Source organism: Dendrobates tinctorius, unplaced genomic scaffold (assembly GCF_039654945.1).
Source record: "Dendrobates tinctorius isolate UK_male_01 unplaced genomic scaffold, ASM3965494v1 ptg000022l, whole genome shotgun sequence".
NCBI lineage: Eukaryota > Metazoa > Chordata > Amphibia > Anura > Dendrobatidae > Dendrobates > Dendrobates tinctorius.
In genome coordinates, this window is record NW_027361690.1 from 50,299,095 (window position 1) to 50,317,741 (window position 18,647).

General features: G+C 42.2%; 1 protein-coding gene across 2 annotated transcripts in view; it reads left to right on the forward strand.

Annotated features, from left to right (window-relative positions):
• Positions 1-18,647, forward strand: part of MFGE8 (milk fat globule EGF and factor V/VIII domain containing) — an 80,776-nt gene that overhangs the window by 57,821 nt on the left and 4,308 nt on the right. The window contains exons 6-9 of one of the 2 annotated variants that reach the window (XM_073568708.1): positions 3,121-3,276; positions 4,639-4,783; positions 14,513-14,697; positions 17,600-17,755. In XM_073568708.1, the coding sequence (XP_073424809.1) occupies positions 3,121-3,276; positions 4,639-4,783; positions 14,513-14,697; positions 17,600-17,755 (642 nt within the window). Of the gene's footprint in view, positions 1-3,120; positions 3,277-4,638; positions 4,784-14,494; positions 14,698-17,599; positions 17,756-18,647 lie in introns of both variants that reach the window. The other variant, XM_073568707.1, reaches the window with a different exon arrangement.

An 18,647-nucleotide genomic window follows, 5' to 3' on the forward strand; every position in this document is an offset into this window, starting at 1 on the left:
TACATCCTGCTGCTCTCAGATTCACTTGAAAAAAAAAAACTGTTACCAATTTGCCTTTTAAAAGGAACCAGATAACGGGCAGCATGAATTTTGAGAATGGCTCAGTTGCTTGTGCCGTTCTCCCCTCGACAGGTCTCCTATTTGTCTAACACTTCAGAGTAAAGCCTGCATCAACATCTCTGGCTGATGTGTAGCCATGGTTCTGGCAGCAGGAATAAACTTGTTTCTTATCAATGGGCGTTGTTTGTGGTTTTCTTAGTACATTGTGTTTTCCCTTTTGTATGATGCTCGTTATGCGTCCGTTTGTGTGCACAAATATACCATAGTAGGAACAACATGGAAAGCCAGTGCTGCTCATATTTCTGTCCGCGTCTAAACAACCCTCAAGGATGATGTGGATCTGCTAATCCGGCCTGACAATGCAGTTATGGCTCACAATCTTGAAAAACCTTCTGCTATCAGAAACCTCTCCTGTGTCTTGTCAAATAGAGAGAGGAGCCACTTTATCTTTTCACACTTCGGTGTCTTTTTGTAGCTTTACTTTAGTGGGCTTTGATATTACATACGGTTCACAAAACAAGGTGGTAGCTCATTAGGGCATGAGTGAAGTAGAAAATCAATGGTAGGCATACAGTAAGTGCCATGGGTAAGGATTTGAGGTGATGGGGTGTAGTTCCTGTGATGCTGCATATGGTGACCAGGGCGAATCTGCACTGACTGCTCTTCTGTCGCTGTCCGCCATATTAGTCACACAACAGTCTTCCACTCCATAAAATGCATCCCATTCTCCCTTGGTGTCTGATGAAATCCCTGTCATTGGGAGGGTCACTTGACACTGTTTTGGACATACTATTGGTGTACTAATATTTTGCTCCTGTAGCTGTAGTTTCATGTTGTCACTTTGTGATCATATTGATTCCTGATGTAAAATCTCTATTTAAAGTCCCATGCCTCACCCAGTACAAAGATTGCGTTTACCTAACTTTTCTGTCTTGGGTTAGTCACTTTTTTGCCACATAGAGAAAAATTATTTCCAATTTGAGTCCAGTAAAGCATTTAGATAAAGGGTAGTTTCAAAATCTCAAGTTAGCTCTTTTTCATTGGATACGGGGACATCTTGCTGATAGCGGGCAGCCCTACTGCTCAGAACTACAAAACCCTGTTCTCGATATCACTGGAGGTCTCAGCGGTCAGCAAGTTATCCATTTATCCTCTATTATGGGATAACATCAGACTGCCGCCTGGTTTTACTTAGAAAGATAAACTGTTAGTTTACAAAAAATTTTCTAACAAAGTTTGTGTTTTTTATTTTAATTTTTTTATTTTTTTTATTTGGAGTGGTGCAGGGTGAAGTATCCCTAATGTGTCTTAGTAATCTTTTGGATTATAGTTGCCAGTGGAGCAGAACTTTACAAGGCGCTTTCTTCAAAAGTATAAATCTTATGGTGAGGCTTTGTGCTGACGGGAAAATACTGACCTGGACATCTTCTCAAGGACTGACCCTCCACATCGATATTTGTTATTCAGTGTTTCGTTTGTGTGAAACTAAATCTTGTCTGCTGTGGTGGACAATTTCCTATAGATAGTGGCCTTGGCTTCAGTTTTTCAGTTACACATCAACCATCTCTCAATCTTGGCACACTATTAGATGCAATTTCCTTTCATGGAGGTCTTTTGTATAGGTTTATATTCTTTAACTTGTGCACACATGTAAGAAGGTGACTGGATGCAACGCACAGACGAGCACAAGGCGGAACAAGCAACAAAACTATTGCTTCTGGTATAGTGGTAGTGTGTGGGACTAATGAGGACACAGCACACACTCAAGTGGGTTATATAATGCAAAACAAGAATAAGTCTTACAGTTCAGTCAGAATAATCGGAGAAGTCTCTTAAAAGATTATACTGGTGTTCCTTCATCTGGGGTGGTACACTCGTTCCTTTGAGAGCTTCTATGCTAGCTCCTGTTAATACAGAGGACCTATTTGGGGTCACCAGGTGTTCCCGCTGGGCCGTAAGTCCTCCTTCTATCAAGGAACGCTGAGCCTCCTTCACCATTGCCGACCCCAACCCATCTGTTGTCCTTGCCCAGGACCACCCCTGTACCGTACGTTGGTGTAGGAAGTGATGGCCTGTCTCGCGCTTATCACCGCAAGCATCCTCGTTTGATCGAAGTCTCCTCTTGGATCTTCCGTGAATGACTGATGACAGGTGTCTCCTGAGCATAAGGGAAAGAGTGCTGGGCTCCTGCTCCCGGTCGTCGTCTGGCCTCTGAACTCTGACCAGTGCAGATTTGGGATTCGGACCTTGACCGGGGCAGTCTGTGCTCTGGCTCTTGACTGGCTTAGATTTGATTCTCTTCTCTGATCTTGACTGGTAATGTTCGGTCTTCGAATCTCACTGGGCGTCGTCCAGGCTCTGTCTAATAGCGGCCAGCACCCTGCTGTGGCACGGTCTCTACTGAGGCCTGTGACACTGGCTTTAGCATCGTCTCCGGCCCACATCCACACCACTTCTCGCCTTGGCGCCAAATCCCACCGTAGTTTGGCGCACAGTAACTTCATATTTGGGATCCTCGTCATTCAAGGCACCTGACCGGGTCCCACACATGAACTCTTTCCCCTGTAACTCTTCCAGTGCCAGATGGTTCCGTCTAGCCAATAGATGGCAGTCTTTCCGCACTAATGCCACATCTCTCAGGGGCTCTCCAGGTGTACCATCGCCTCGTCTTACACACAGACCTTGTAAAATAAAGTTAAAGGGTTATCTGACATTTAGAATATGGGGGCCATGAACAGTAAATGTGTGAAAAATGACAAGATAACTCCCTCACCTGAACAGGGCAGGTTAGATTCCAAAATGCAGGTTGATCTGATGCCATGAACTCACTTTCTCTTTGTCTATGAGATGACATGGAAGTGACTAAATTAATCCTATATCTAGATCACAATTAGTGGTTTATAGGAGCTATAGGGGTGCTAGTGGAGATGAAGGAACCCATATACTGTTCTTGTACAGGGCCCACATCTTTGTTCTCACCCTAATGAGTACTCCATTCTTTTACTTCTTTTCCTATCGCTGTTTGTGCTTAAACTTTTCTGTATTACTATGTTTGTATAGGTTAATCTCTTGAGGCAGATACGAGTTTCTGGGATCATTACTCAAGGTGCCAGTCGGATGGGCAAGGCAGAGTACGTGAAGGAATTTAAGGTGGCATACAGCGTGGATGGACATGAATTCACCTTTTACAAAGTTGAAGGACAGAAAAAAGACAAGGTGGGAATTTTCTCCTGATTTAGTATAAAGTTAAAAGGAAGGTACACTAGAATATGACCTATTTATCGCAATTTGTATTAAAAGTAATGGAAAGCAAATTCTTGCAATTTGTCTTTTTAAAACTTACTACTTGTTGTTTCAGGAAACAACACATGTACAAAGCTTCAGTGGTCAAATCCAGACACTACCTTTTGTATCTAATTGGTCTATGGAGAGATTATTCTGAATGGAGTGGGAGCTGTGACATCACCTATTGTGATTGGTGAATTCTGTGTTATAAGAGATGTGTGATCTGTCATTGCAACCCTGCCTCTACTGATAACAAAACTCCTGTAAACTCTTCCGGACAGGACAGTTACTATGGGAGCAATTTACTATGGGAGCAATTCATGAAGACTGATGATCCTCTCGCCGGTCTTGATAATGTGGCATTTTGGAGAAGACTCTCCTGATTCATTAAGAGGCAAACTCCACTACTTGTCATGAATTTGATGAGCAGAGTTTGCCACTCCCCGTTCCTCCCACTTTGTTAAAGCTGGGGAAAGAATATGCCAAAATCCGCATTCTGTTACGCAACCTCTCGTTTCCTCCAAAAACTGCGACTTGTAAAAGTGTTTTATTTTTTTGTGGAGCTGCTCAGTCTACTGGTTAGTGGCCGCAGCAGGGTACTGCAAATCTGCCTTCTATTCAAATCAATAGCAAGCGGATGTGCAGTACCCTGCCGTGGCCACTAACAGAAGATGGAGCATCTCTGTAATTGAGTACTTCCGACAAGTGAGCACCGACAAGAGCTGATCACCGGGGGTGTTGGGTGTCTAACCCCATCCGATCAGACATTGATGACCTATCCTAAAGATAACTTGTCAATGAAAAAGTAGTCGATCACCTCTTTAACTCCTTTTGGCATCCATTTTTTTTCCCCATGTGTTTTTTTTTTTTTTCCACTGTAAATGTTAAGATTTTTTCTTCTGATGACTTGGTGATGGATTAGTTAAAATTGGATGATAAAATAATGGCCCTTGTTTTTTTTCCAAATATACACCTGAATGGCTGAGTCTGATGCACAAAACGTTATGAGAATAGGAAATGCACTGGAGGAAGTGGCTTTATAAAAATGTGTTCTTAAATTCCGCGTGACTGCTAGTTAGTTGGTGATTATCGAAAACCTCTTTTATATCTGGTTCAAAAAAATGTTGAACTGCCCAGGCAATATGTTTTTCATGTGTTGACATTGAATTGCAAGTGCTAAACATCAGATTATTCTGTGGCAAGTATTGCTTTTCGAGTAATGTTATATCCTCCAAGTGACAGGTGATTAGTGTAATATTTCTAAATAAAAACATTTGTGTTTCTACCTTTTAGATTTTCCATGGAAACCTGGACAACGAAGGCAGAAAAGCTAATATTTTGAGTCCTCCTGTCACCGCACAGTACATCCGTGTCTACCCCGTGACCTGTCACAGAGGCTGCACGCTGCGTTTTGAACTCTTTGGTTGTGAAATGAGTGGTAAATCTTTTTTTTTGCTTTTGTTTAACTGAATTTTCTCAGAATTTCTGATTGACTATCCTTTATCATAACTAGTTTTGTAAATAATTGAACTCCTGTACTAATATTAATGAAAACTGCTCTTCTAAACATTTTTTTAAAATTTGAATACCTTTGAAAGGGTTTCCGTCACCTGGAGTTTTTTTTTTTTTTTTTTTTACCTCTTCTGAGAGCAGCACAATGTAGGCAAGGAGAAGCTAAATCCAGTAATGTGTTACTTAATTTTCTGGGCGCAGAAGTTGTCACATGAGAGTATTTAGATGTAATAATGCGGCAGAGCTGAGAAAGCTAGCCCCGCCCCCTCCAGGCTTTCTGTGTACATTCTTTATAGACAGTGAGCTGCTTATGACAGGAGGGGGCAGAGTCAGACTTCTGCCAGCTTGTCACAGGAATGATAATCACCAGGCGATGTAAACCACACACCTTGACATGTGACACATCCCTGAATTGTGTGTTTTAACCCTACCTCATGCTCCCCTTAGATTGCATTGGAAAAACCTGCTGATAGATTCCCTTTAAATCTTCATAAAATATTATATTTCCAGATTCACTGCTTTACTACTTTAGTGATCCAATATTGAACAATTTTAAGTTATATGATGTTTTGATCTCCAATCATCTCTAAAGCTAAATCAGAATATCCAAGAATCCTGAGGCACCAGAGGATAATCCTTAAGGCTGTGTGCCCACGTTGCGTTTTTTTAAGCATTTTTGAAGCGTTTGTGCTGGATCAGACGCTTCAGAAACGCTTAAAATAAGCTTCCCATTCAATTTAATGCATTTTGACCTTTTTGTGCCAATGCATGCATTTTTTTCCGCTCAGAAAACGCTTAGCGGCTAAAAACGCAACATGCTCATTTTCCGCTTAGGTCCGCGTTTTTAGCTGTTTCCAATGTTTCAAGAAAACGCGAGGAAAAAAAGACGTTTTTTGGGAAACGTGGGCACATAGCCTAAAAGATCTTCAATCTTTATGCCAAATTAAAGAATCACAATAATGGGAAGACAAAGCAATGTTAGGGCCTTATCTGGCCTTTATTAAGCCTCAAAATCCAGCTATTTGTATAGAATGTACCAATGGTTGCATGAGACTTTCACACTGGTAACGGAATATTGCTAGTTTTCAGATCTCATATTGTTCTGTGGGAGGTCACATAATGGTTATGGAGCTAGGCTGCTAGGTCTCATGACTGACAGCGACATAGAAATAAACCACTGTCTGCTTTCAAAGGCAGCCAGGAAAGTTTCCATTGCTGACAAACCAATATAAAACAAACCATTTATAAGGCAAAGTCTTTCCCTTTTATATTACCGTGTGTAAATATACTGTACAAGTGCTTCTCACTAAATTAGAATATCATCAAAAAGTTAATTTATTGCAGTTCTTTAGCAATGATGTTTTGTGCCCTACCCTCCTTGTGGATTGTGTCAGTGACTGCCTTCTGGACATCTGTCAAGTCAGCAGTCTTCCCCATGATTGTGGAGCCTACTGAAACAGACTAAGGGAACCTTTTTAGGTGTTTTTTGTCAATTATTCTAATTACTGAGACAATGACTTTTGGGTTTTCGTTGGCTGTAAGCCATAATCATCAACATTAACAGAAATAAACACATGAAATAGATCACTCAGTGTGTAATGACTCTATAAAATGTATGAGTTTCACTTTTTGTATTGAAGAACTGAAATAAATTAACTTTTGGATGATATTCTAATTTAGTGAGAAGCACTTGTATGTACATACATGCATGCATACATACACATATCTTTATTTTTTTGTTTGCTTATTTACTTTTCTGTCCACATCTACTAAGTGAACACTTGATGACACCAGAAAATATAGAGTAGAATTAATAACTGTGCATCTGTTAGGGCCCATAAGGTTTTACATTGTTCTGGACAACTTATAACATCAGAGATACTTATGAGTTCCACAAAGTGTGTGTGGGGGGGGGTGTTGTCTGCTCCGGACCCTCCTCTGTATGAGCCAGAGCAGAGGGACCCTCATTTCAATATGACCTGCAGGGGTGAGAGCCTGGACCCGTACTGATCATCTGATGGTAAAGTCCGTTTCTACACCAGAAGGGGTTGTCCTTGACATAGCTTACCTTTTGAGCGGAGGAGTAATCATCTGAAAATTACTTATTGTTTCAATCAGATTCTTATTTTACAATTTTCTAAAATGAATTGGGTAATATTTGTTTTTTTTCATCACTATTTTTATTAAAAAAATAATTGGTGATCTTGCAATCTTCATTGACCTCTGGGGAGTTTTAAGGGCCTGTTAGGCCTGTTTCACACTTCAGTTTTGTCTGTCAGTTAAAATCCGCCAAAATAGCGGAAAACTGATCCGCAAGCGGACTGACAGAAACGGGGGTTAGTGGATCGGCGGATGTAGGGATCCGCCGAAGGTAAAAATTTAAAGGAACCGCGCCTGGGGGAAAAGGAGAGAGAGAGAGAGAGAGAGAGAGAGAGATACAGCAGCCAGACAGAAATGCGGGTTAAATCAGGAAATAGCGGATCCGGACAGCAAAAAAAGTTACATGCTCCGTCCGGGCCGCTGAGCAGACGCCAAACTCTTGGCGGATCGAACGGACGACCATCCGTCAAGATCCGCCGATAATGCAAGTTTATGAGGGAAAAAACGGATCCGCCAAGAAAAATGGCGGATCCGTTTTTTTTTTTTTCAAATCGGCAGATCATGACTGAAGGTCACAAACGGAAGTGTGAAACAGGCCTTACACATAGCGATATCGCTAGCGATATTGCTAAAGTGCCACTGATTTTGTGACGCAGCAGCGATATCGGTAGCGATCTCGCTACATGTGACACTTACCTCCGACCCGGCTCCCTGCTGGATATCGCTGATCACGCAAGATCGGCCTGGTCCATTTCTCGTCGACTGCTTCCTGCTGGTGCCGGCGAGCGAGACATGAACGCGGGAGGAAGATGGTCATCATCGCTGCGTCTGACAGGTAAGTATAGACCGCCGACCGCTGCTGCATCGCTGGTGAGATCTGCCTGTTTGGCAGCTCACTAGTGACCATTTAGCAATGCACCAGCGATCCTAGCCGGGTCATATCGTGGTCGGGATCGCTGGTGCATCGCTAAATGTAACGGGGCCTTTAGACTTCTACTTGCTGTCCCTTCTTTAACAATTTTCAGCAAGGCTCCATATGATCAGAAGCAGGATTACATGGCTGGTAATGCCTCTATACACAGCTGATAACACGGGAGCCACCAATCACAACAGGCGATGTCTCATCTGTCTATATCCCCCCTTCCCTCCTTTCACAGTGACCTTTGCACACGCTCCTTAGATGCTTCTTTGCAAAATATAGCATCAGGATCTTACTATTGTGGCTAATGTACATGTTTCCTGAAACAATAGGAAGATAGTCTAAAAAGCCCCAGTGGTTAGTGTGAAAATTTCTATTTTTTTATTTTTGATACAGATTGTAATCTGAATATTTTAAAAATCCATTTAACACAACAATTTGATTTAATAATAGATCATTTTCTGATGATGGCTGCATGTGCAGAAGTTGTGTTTTCTTTTACTGGGCTAAAAAGACCACTGCAGTTTTTAATCTTCTTTGAGTTAGTCACAAATGGATCCAAGAAGGAGAATAAGTAGAAGTCCTTGCTTAATCTTTCGCTTTCCTTATGAATCCACTCCTGATTGTGGCTCAAAAAACTGCATCCAAAATTGTCATGAATTTGCCACTACTTATTGAATCCCCCACAGTTCTGGTGCTTCTGGCCAAACCTATAGTGATCATCCATCGTTCAAGTTACAACTAGAGTTGAGCGATACCGTCCGATACTTCAAAGTATCGGATCGGAATGGATCGGCCGATCTTAAAAAAAAAAAGTATCGGTATCGCCGATTCCGATACCGGAAGTCCCATTCAAGTCTATGGGACTTCCGGTATTGGAATAAGAAAAATCCTGTTTTTCCCTTGTACAGCCTCTCTGGGGTCTGTACGGGCCTTTCGGGGGCTGTGCCGGCGTGTCAGGCGGTCTGTGCAGGCTCCGGTGGTCTGTGCCGTCCTGCCGGGGGGCTGTGCAGGCTCCGGGGGGCTGTGCCGGCCTGCCGGGGGGCTGTGCAGGCTTCGGGGGTCTGTGCAGGCATCGTCCGATGGGACTACAAGTCCCATCGGGCGATGCCTGCTACCATGACAGTGATTGACACATTAGCCAATGATGGGACAGTAGTAGTCCCATCATCCGGCTAATGTGTTGAATGTAAAAAAAATAAAAAAAATTACATGCTACATACATACAACATGCATACTACATACATGCTACATTCATACTACATACTACATACATGCTACATTCATACTACATATATACTACATGCAACATACATACTACATACATACTACATGCAACATACATACTACATATATACTACATGCATGCAACATGCATACTACATATATACTACATGCTACATACATACTACATATATGCTACATACATACTACATATATACTACATGCATGCTACATACATACTACATACATACTACATATATGCTACATACATACTACATGCTACATACATACTACATATATACTACATGCATGCTACATACATACTACATGCTACATACATACTACATATATACTACATACATACTACATACATACTACATGCTACATACATACTACATACAGTACATTCATACAATACATACATAGACATACAGTACATATAACATAGAGTAACATACCAATACTTGTCACATTGTTCCCCGAAGCCATTGTCTTTTTACGGAATAAATATTAACATAACAAACCACAAAAATACTCACCCACGATCCGAAGCAGTCCACGAGTGTGTCCCACGACGATCTTGGGTAGAGAACTGCAGCATCAGCTGTTGCTGCCGTTCTCTACGGGCTGCAGGAATCCAATGACGGAAGGTAGGTATCCTTCCGCACTGTATTCCTCCGCCACTTAAAAAAAAAAGTCCCTAGTCTCACTTTATGCCATTGCTGTGTGGGAAATTCCCACGCAGCAATGGCATAAAGTGAGACTAGGGACTTTTTTTTTTTTTTAAGTGGCGGAGGAATACAGTGCGGAAGGATACCTACCTTCCGTCATTGGATTCCTGCAGCCCGTAGAGAACGGCAGCAACAGCTGATGCTGCAGTTCTCTACCCAAGATCGTCGTGGGACACACTCGTGGACTGCTTCGGATCGTGGGTGAGTATTTTTGTGGTTTGTTATGTTAATATTTATTCCGTAAAAGACAATGGCTTCGGGGAACAATGTGACAAGTATTGGTAAGTATGTTACTCTATGTTATATGTACTGTATGTCTATGTATGTATTGTATGAATGTATTGTATGTAGTATGTATGTAGTATATATGTGGTATGTATGTAGCATGTGGTATGTATGTGGTATGTATGTAGTATATATGTGGTATGTATGTAGCATGTGGTATGTATGTAGCATGTGGTATGTATGTAGCATGTGGTATGTATGTAGCATGTGGTATGTATGTAGCATGTGGTATGTATGTAGCATGTGGTATGTATGTAGCATGTAGTATGTATGTAGCATGCATGTAGTATGTATGTAGCATGCATGTAGTATGTATGTAGCATGCATGTAGTATGTATGTAGCATGCATGTAGTATGTATGTAGTATGTATGTAGTATGTATGTAGTATGTATGTAGCATGCATGTAGTATATATGTAGTATGTATGTAGCATGTAGTATGTATGTAGCATGCATGTAGTATATATGTAGCATGCATGTAGTATATATGTAGTATGTATGTAGCATGTAGCATGCATGTAGTATGTATGTAGTATGTATGTAGTATGTATGTAGTATGTATGTAGCATGCATGTATCATGCATGTAGTATGTATGTAGTATGTATGTAGCATGCATGTAGTATGTATGTAGTATGTATGTAGCATGTAGTATGTATGTAGCATGCATGTAGTATGTATGTAGCATGCATGTAGTATGTATGTAGCATGCATGTAGTATGTATGTAGTATGTATGTAGCATGCATGTAGTATGTATGTAGTGTATTTTTTTTTTTTTTTTTAACATTTAACACATTAGCCGGATGATGGGACTACTACTGTCCCATCATTGGCTAATGTGTCAATCACTGTCATGGTAGCAGGCATCGCCAGATGGGACTTGTAGTCCCATCGGACGATGCTTGCACAGACCCCCGGACATCAGCACAGCCCCCCGGCAGGCCGGCACAGCCCCCTGGCAGGCCGGTACAGACCCCCACAGGGTGCACAGACCACCGGCAGGCCGGCACAGCCCCCCGGCAGGCCGGTACAGACCCCCACAGGGTGCACAGACCACCGGCAGGCCGGCACAGCCCCCCGGCAGGCCGGTACAGACCCCGGGCAGTCCACACAGCCCCCCCGGCAGGCCGGCACAGCCCCCCGGCAGGCCGGCAGAGACCCCCGGAAGGCCCGAAATGACGGCGCATCATGATGCGCACACACCGCCCATCATGATGACGTCAGGCTGTCAATCAACTTTGAACTTCCGATTCCGATGCCGACTTCCGATATTGAAAAAATATCGGAAGTCGGTATCGGAATTCCGATACAGCAAGTATCGGCCGATACCCGATACTTGCGGTATCGGAATGCTCAACACTAGTTACAACCAATCGCCAGTCTTAGTAGGTCAGTGCTGAGGCCAGCGATTGGCTGTAGCGGTCATGTGAGTGAAACATTATAGAGAAAATATTGTGGACTTTGGTCTTGATAAAACCCAGTGAACCTACACCAGCAGATGACATGGCTCCCGAAACCATCACTGATTGTGGAAACTTCACACTAGATCTCAAGCAGCTTGGATTGTGTGTCTCTCCACTCTTCCTCCAGACTCTGGGACCTTGATTTCCAAGGCATAGTGTGACGGTTCCACAATCGGTGATGGTTTGGGGAGCCATGTCCTCTGCTGGTGTAGGTCCACTGTGTTTTAGCAAGACCAAAGTCAGTGCAGCCGTCTACCAGGAAATTTTAGAGCACTTCATGCTTCCCTCTACCGACAATAACCTATAGAGAATCTATGGGGTATTGTCAAGAGGAAGATGAGCGACACTAGACCCAACAATGCAGGCGAGCTGAAGGCTGCTATCAAAGCAACCTGGGCTTCCATAACACCTCAGCAATGCCACAGGCTGATCGCCGCCATGCCATGCCGCATTGATGCAGTAATTGATGCAAAAGGAGCCCCGACCAAGTATTGAGTGCATTTACTGAACAGACATTTCAGTAGGCTAACATTTCGGATTTTAAAATAATTTTTCAAGCTGGTGTTATAAAGTATTCTAATTTACTGAGATAATGACTTTTGGGTTTTCATTGGCTGTAAGCCATAATCATCAACATTAGCAGAAATAAACACTTGAAATACATCACTGTGTATGTAATGACTCTAATATACAGTATGAGTTTCACTTTTTGTATTGAAAAACTTAAATCAATTAACTTTTTGATGATATTCTAATTTTATGAGATGCATCTGTAATTGGATACCATAGTTCAAAAACAAAAAGGGACTTTAAAAAACAAAACAAAACACAGATGATGAGTCCGGCCCATAATGCGTACAATTATAACTAATGCACCCTTGTAGGATTCCTTTTCTTCAATGTTTTCTCTAGAATGGATGATCTAGAGTTATCAGCAGCGATGAATCTGATCTGCTGTCTGGGCTGGATTACCTTGTTATAACACTTCCTATCAGTGTCTCCATCTAATGGCATTGAGTGACATTACACAGCAGCGCACCATCGCTCCCGGATGAGTCAGCTCAGTGTTATGTTCTTACCGGGGAGATTATTGAGAAATCCCGCTGCTATTTGTATCTTTTAGTGATTCATAAAGGGTGGGGGGTTGAGTCATGTTCTTGATGAAAGCGACGGCATGGCGTGAGCATCCACATCTGACCCTCCCTTAGTAATGTACTAAACTGTTTTGTCTACAGTTTTTCTAGTATGGGCAGCACGGTGGCTCAGTGGTTAGCACTGAAGCCTGGCAGCGCTGGGGTCCTGGGTTCGAATCCCACCAAGGACAACATCTGCAAGGAGTTTGTATGTTCTCCCCGTGTTTGTGTGGGTTTCCTCCGGGTACTCCGGTTTCCTCCCACACTCCAAAGACATACTGATAGGGAATTCAGATTGTGAGCCCCATCTGGGACAGTGATGAAAATGTGTGCAAACTGTAAAGCGCTGCGGAATTTGTTAGCGCTATATAAAAAGAAAGATTATTATTATTATTCTAGTATTTGGAGATGATGGAAATTTGGATTGTATCGAAGTTATTTGACACCAGTTGAATGTTCCTTGTTACGATCTGAGGTCTCGCTATATCTCAGCATAACACACCTAGAATGTACAGAAAAAACATCCCACTGCGTCCTCCTAACTGTGGCATCCCCAGCTCCTCTTTCAATTGCTACTTCCACCCAAACATCATGCATGCATCACTCTACAACATGATGAAGTTCTGGCGCTACTAATCAAGAGGCCCTGGGCATTCCACAGTCTGACTGCTCTTACTGTAAAGAATCCTTTCCTGTTTATCTGCTGGAATTGCCTTTCTTCCACCCGTTATAAGTGCCCCTTGGTCCTTTAGTATGGTTGTACCAAGTTTGGAAGTTATTCCAAATACGGGGCACTGGGGCTCTTCAGAATCTCTGCTTCATTCATTCTTAGTGCCACGTTTGGCTGGTCTTCGATACTCCCATTAAGAATAAATGGATCCACAGAGCACATGATTGTCTCGCTCCATTCTGAAAAAGTCATTATCATGGCATCAGTGGGGGTCTTAGTGGACACAACACTTTTTAATGCAAAATGTCAGAGGTCTAATTGGAACGTTTTTATTTTTCGGATTTCAGCCCATGTTTTTTTTTTTTTTAATTTTGTTCCCAGATCGGAAGCATCAGAAGTATCTTCCTCCTCCCAACCCCAAAAAATAGCATTCCCACTCGCCTGACCCAAACAGACATGTTAATGGCAGTCAGGGGAGATGGCTGTCATCTGACCGATCAGTCTTGTCATACCTATGGTCTTCAGCAGGCTAACACCACGTAGAGTCCAGGACAGCACTTGACAGCTGAGTGATGGGCTCTCGCTCACGTTGGTGTTTACTACATGCGATATGGAGGTGACCACACACACACAAATCACTCTCATCCGTCATCTGGATTTCTCACCGGTGTTAATCACCATCTCATTGATTAGGAACAGATGGCTGCTCGAGGCTCCAGTTTATTACTCAGTATCCTTGGGGTCTGTTAAGAAAGAACCCCTCACTCCGTCGTCTTATATTTGAAGGTCTGAGCACTCGCTTTTCAGTCCATTATTCTGGAGATTTTAGGGCTGTTATCTGTACTACAGATCTCCTGAATATATTATATATCCACAGCTCCTCTTGTCAGGGTTTATCCATATGTCGCTGTCAAGTCCTGTTTCCGAAAATCACTACAATGCTCTGACCTCACAGAGAATTTGAAATATGATCGTAATGTGTGAAAATATAAATATATGCCCTTCAGACTGAATGCGTTGCTGTCGCTTCAGAAGTCACGCTTCCCGCTTGCACCGAGCTTGTAATTCTGAGCACTCCTCTTTTCCCACCCTTTTATAAACCGTTGTATTACAGTGTATTTCAACACGGTAGGTTGCTCAGACCCCCTCGGAATGAAAACCCATATGGTTCCTGATAAGCAGATAACCGCATCCAGCGTCTTCAAGACTTGGGGGATCGATGCGTTCACCTGGCACCCACACTATGCCCGCCTGGACAAGATTGGGAAGACCAATGCCTGGACTGCCAGCGAGAATAACCAGTCACAGTGGCTCCAGGTTGGTATTCTCTGTTGGTTGGGGTATGTTGTGTTTGGGCAGTTTTAGCTTTTTGTTCATATATTATGTTTTCATTTTATTTTCCGCCTATTTGCTCCGATAACCGAGGCGGCTTGTCTGCTACAAATGGAAAGATGACTTTGGACATAGCGTAGAGGACGGTTTTATGGACTGATCTATGAATGAGCGTTCTCAAACACCAGCCGGGGTAAAGATGCCAACCAAAGGGCAAATCGCTCGTTCGCTGAGTGATTGGAGTCTATTGAGTTTATCCCGGCATGGAAATCTTCGTTGTCAGCACATCGCCCCATGTAAAGGGGGCCAAACGAGCTCATTAGTGATTGTTCTCGGCCCAATAAATAAGAAAGCAAAAACTCTTCTAACCGTCTTTGCCATGTGTACTGTACACACATTTATATGTCGAGTGGTCAGGGGTAGGCTGAAAGGTGAACATTATTTTTACTAGTTTTGGCAATAGTAAAGGGTTGCAGCATAGAGAGCAAACGATCGCAAGTTGAAGTTCAATAAGGAGACCGAATAAAATAATTAAAAAGTAAGAAATTAAAAATATTAATAGACAAACAAAAGTCTAATTCTCTCCCTCTTTTCCCAATCTGAAAATAAATAAAAAAGGCATGTTTGATATTGCGGAGCTTGTAAAACTTCAACCTATCAAAATCAAAAATTAATTAACCCATGTGTTAAATTCTGTAAAGAAGCAGAAAAAATGAGCTGCCAGTATGACTGTCTTTCAGTCTCCGCACCTCCTCACCCCTTTCGAGCTAATAATTTTTAATGGAAAACAAAACCTTGTATGTTCCCCACAACGGTGCAAATGAAAGCGACCGCTCACCTCACAGACAAGCAAATCCTTATACAACTGTAGCGAAAGAAACGTCGGAAAGATACCGGTCTCAGAAAATTGCACGTTTTTTTTTTTTTTTTAAATTATTTAAAAAAATGTTTTAAAGCAACTGTTTGTTCTTGCCATAATGCTGACCTGGAGAATGATGGTGTCAGGCCTTTGTTACCGTACACTGAAGCGGCAAACCCCCAATACTGGAATTAGAATTATTTTTTTAATCTTACCAATTTTTTCCCCATCTTCTAGTACGTTGTGTTGTACAATGAATGGATTTAAGCACCAAAAAAACCCAATCCCTTATGCAAATATGTGGACGTCAAAATAAAAAAGTTATGGTTCTTAAAAGAGGAGAAAAAGAGAATAACTGGCTGAGAAAATGCTGGTTAAAACGCAATCCTCAGCGTTGTGACAGAAGAACAAGCCGCCCACTGATCATTCGCAGGTCGGTGTGACCGCACGCTGACCCATCCATGTCAGGTTTCTTTTTTTCTCTGACCAGGATGTCTGATCCAATTCTGGCCAGTCTGTGGGATTAAGCAGAAATAGCTGCACACACACTGAAAGAACTGTGAGAAAATTTGTCAAGGTTGTGTGACTGTTGCCTTCTCCACCGTTTTATATGGTATATAGAGCTGTAACTGATATATTCAGTAGCATTAAAGGGGAAAAAAATCATTGCATGCCCAAGTTTGATCCATTTTTGGATTCTGCTCAGCCATGCAAGTCAATGAGATCGTGAAAAACATCGGACTGCACTCGCATGATATCTGAGTGTAGTCCGATTTCCGTGCACTTACCAAATGAAGATGAGTCATTTTTTTTTTTCCATCTTCTCATCAGAGGGGATCAGAGAACACTATGAGCACACTCTGATCAGAGTGATTAGCAGAATCTGCCCGATTCTCTTGGATGACAGACTCTACGGTCATCTGCACTTATGTCACTGTCGCTCTGTTCATTCTCTATGGGTCTGCCAGAGAAAGTGGAGCACCACCAACCACCACACGCCATGGCAGTGCTGTAGAGAATGAATGGAGTGTCGGTCAAGCAAGTACAATGCCACTCTATTGAACTGTGATAAAAGCGCCTTGTTCTGGTAATTGGTGGGGATCTTATCTGTCAGACCTCTTCTGACCTAGACGGTATCACCGATCCTGTGTCTAGGTGATAACGTGGTCATCCAAAACCCCTTAAAGTGCTTGTCATTTTTAATAACTGTTGTCTCGATCTCTTTGGGAACAGTTTGGTTTCAGAGGATACATATTTTCTAATCAGTCTATTTATTGCACACTACATACAATGAAAAGAGCAGCTGTCAGCGCCCGGGCGGTTTATACCGACCAACACTGCTGCGGACAGTAGTTACATCATGCCAGCTGTTACATCCCTCACTATCCCACCATGCGTTTTCCCCATATATGATCATTAAACTTTCCTCGACTTTTTCATCTAAGTGTGTTAGTTTGGTTTGAGAACATCAAGAAAACCGAATATTGTAAAGAAGTCACGCTTAGAAGCCAAAGGCCTCAACCAGCGTGACTATAAATGATGGTGTTTATATCAGGGGAAAACACAACTGAAATGAAAGTGATGATCTAGCGAGCCTTTGATATACATTCCCCTCTTGGCTTTTCCCTGTGTTTTTAATTCTTCCCGTGACCGACAGCAATCCTGTGTAAACAAGTCAGCACTCTGATGTTGGAAGTGCTGTTTCAGCTTGAACACAGATGTTATCTCTGTGCCATTTGGATTGTTGTGATACGGTCCCTGGCATTGTTTTCTTCCCGGCCTTCCGGAGCTCATTTCATGGCACTTGATGAATAACTGGATTACTCCGTGTTTCTTTTACATGGTTACTATACAGCAGAACAGAAGTACCTTTACTGCTTTTTCATCATCTACTTGTTCTTATTAGTTACAGTTTGTCGTTTTGTTTCTTTTATATTTTACTTATTTGACAAATAGAATAATAATATTATAGAAAAATTATTTGAACACTTTATATGTTCCATATCTCTCTTTGCTTTTCCTACATAGATTGATCTAGGCGTTAATAAGAAGATCACTGGAGTAATCACACAAGGTGCAAAGGACTTTGGAAATATTCAGTATGTGGAAGCATATAAAATAGCGTACAGTGACACTGGCTCAACATGGCTTGTATACCAGGACAGCCGGACCAAGACAGACAAGGTATTTTCTTCCTGCAATCCCATAATATGAATAGGCTAGTTTATAAACTTCTACTAATGTAGCAGAACCAAGCTTGCAATATTGAAACATATTATAGCATCACAATGTGCGAACGATGGCATTACATCAGATTTCATGGACATTAAAAGTGTTATACAGGATTGGGGTTCATGCTTGCAGTCACTCTACTATGTACCTGCCATCTTGTGAATCCTTACAGCGCGCACAGTGCACACTGTGAGAATTCTTCAGTGCTGGGAGCAGGCGGACACATGACCGCAAGTTTGAGATGTGCGTGCCAACTAGACGTGAGCAGCCTCTCTCATTGCAAGGAAATTGAGAGAGGCCGACATGTCCAGTCGGAATGTGGCTGGAAGAATGCAAATCACATACTTGTGGTCACATGACTGCCTGCTTCTGTCACCGGAGAATCCTGACACTGACCAGCACTGTGAGGGTTCAAGTCTGCAGTGACTGCAGACGTGAGCCCCAAACCTGGACAACCCTTTTTAATCTACAACCGTGACGAAAAGTTTTGACACTGACACAAATTTTAGTTTTCATAAAGTTTGCAGCTCTAGTGTTTTTTCTTTAGATCTTTTTAGTTGTATGTTTCTCTGCTATATTGAATTTAAAATACCGTATATACACTCGTGTATAAGCCGACCCGTGTATAAGCCGACCCCCCCTAATTTTGCCACAAAAAACTTATTGGGAAAACTTATTGACTCGCGTATAAGCCTAGGGTGGAAAATGCAGCAGCTACTGGTAAATTTCAAAAATAAAAATAGACACCAATAAATGTAAAATTAATTGAGACATCAGTAGGTTAAATGTTTTTGAATATCCATATTGAATCAGGAGCCCCATATAATGCTCCATACAGTTCATG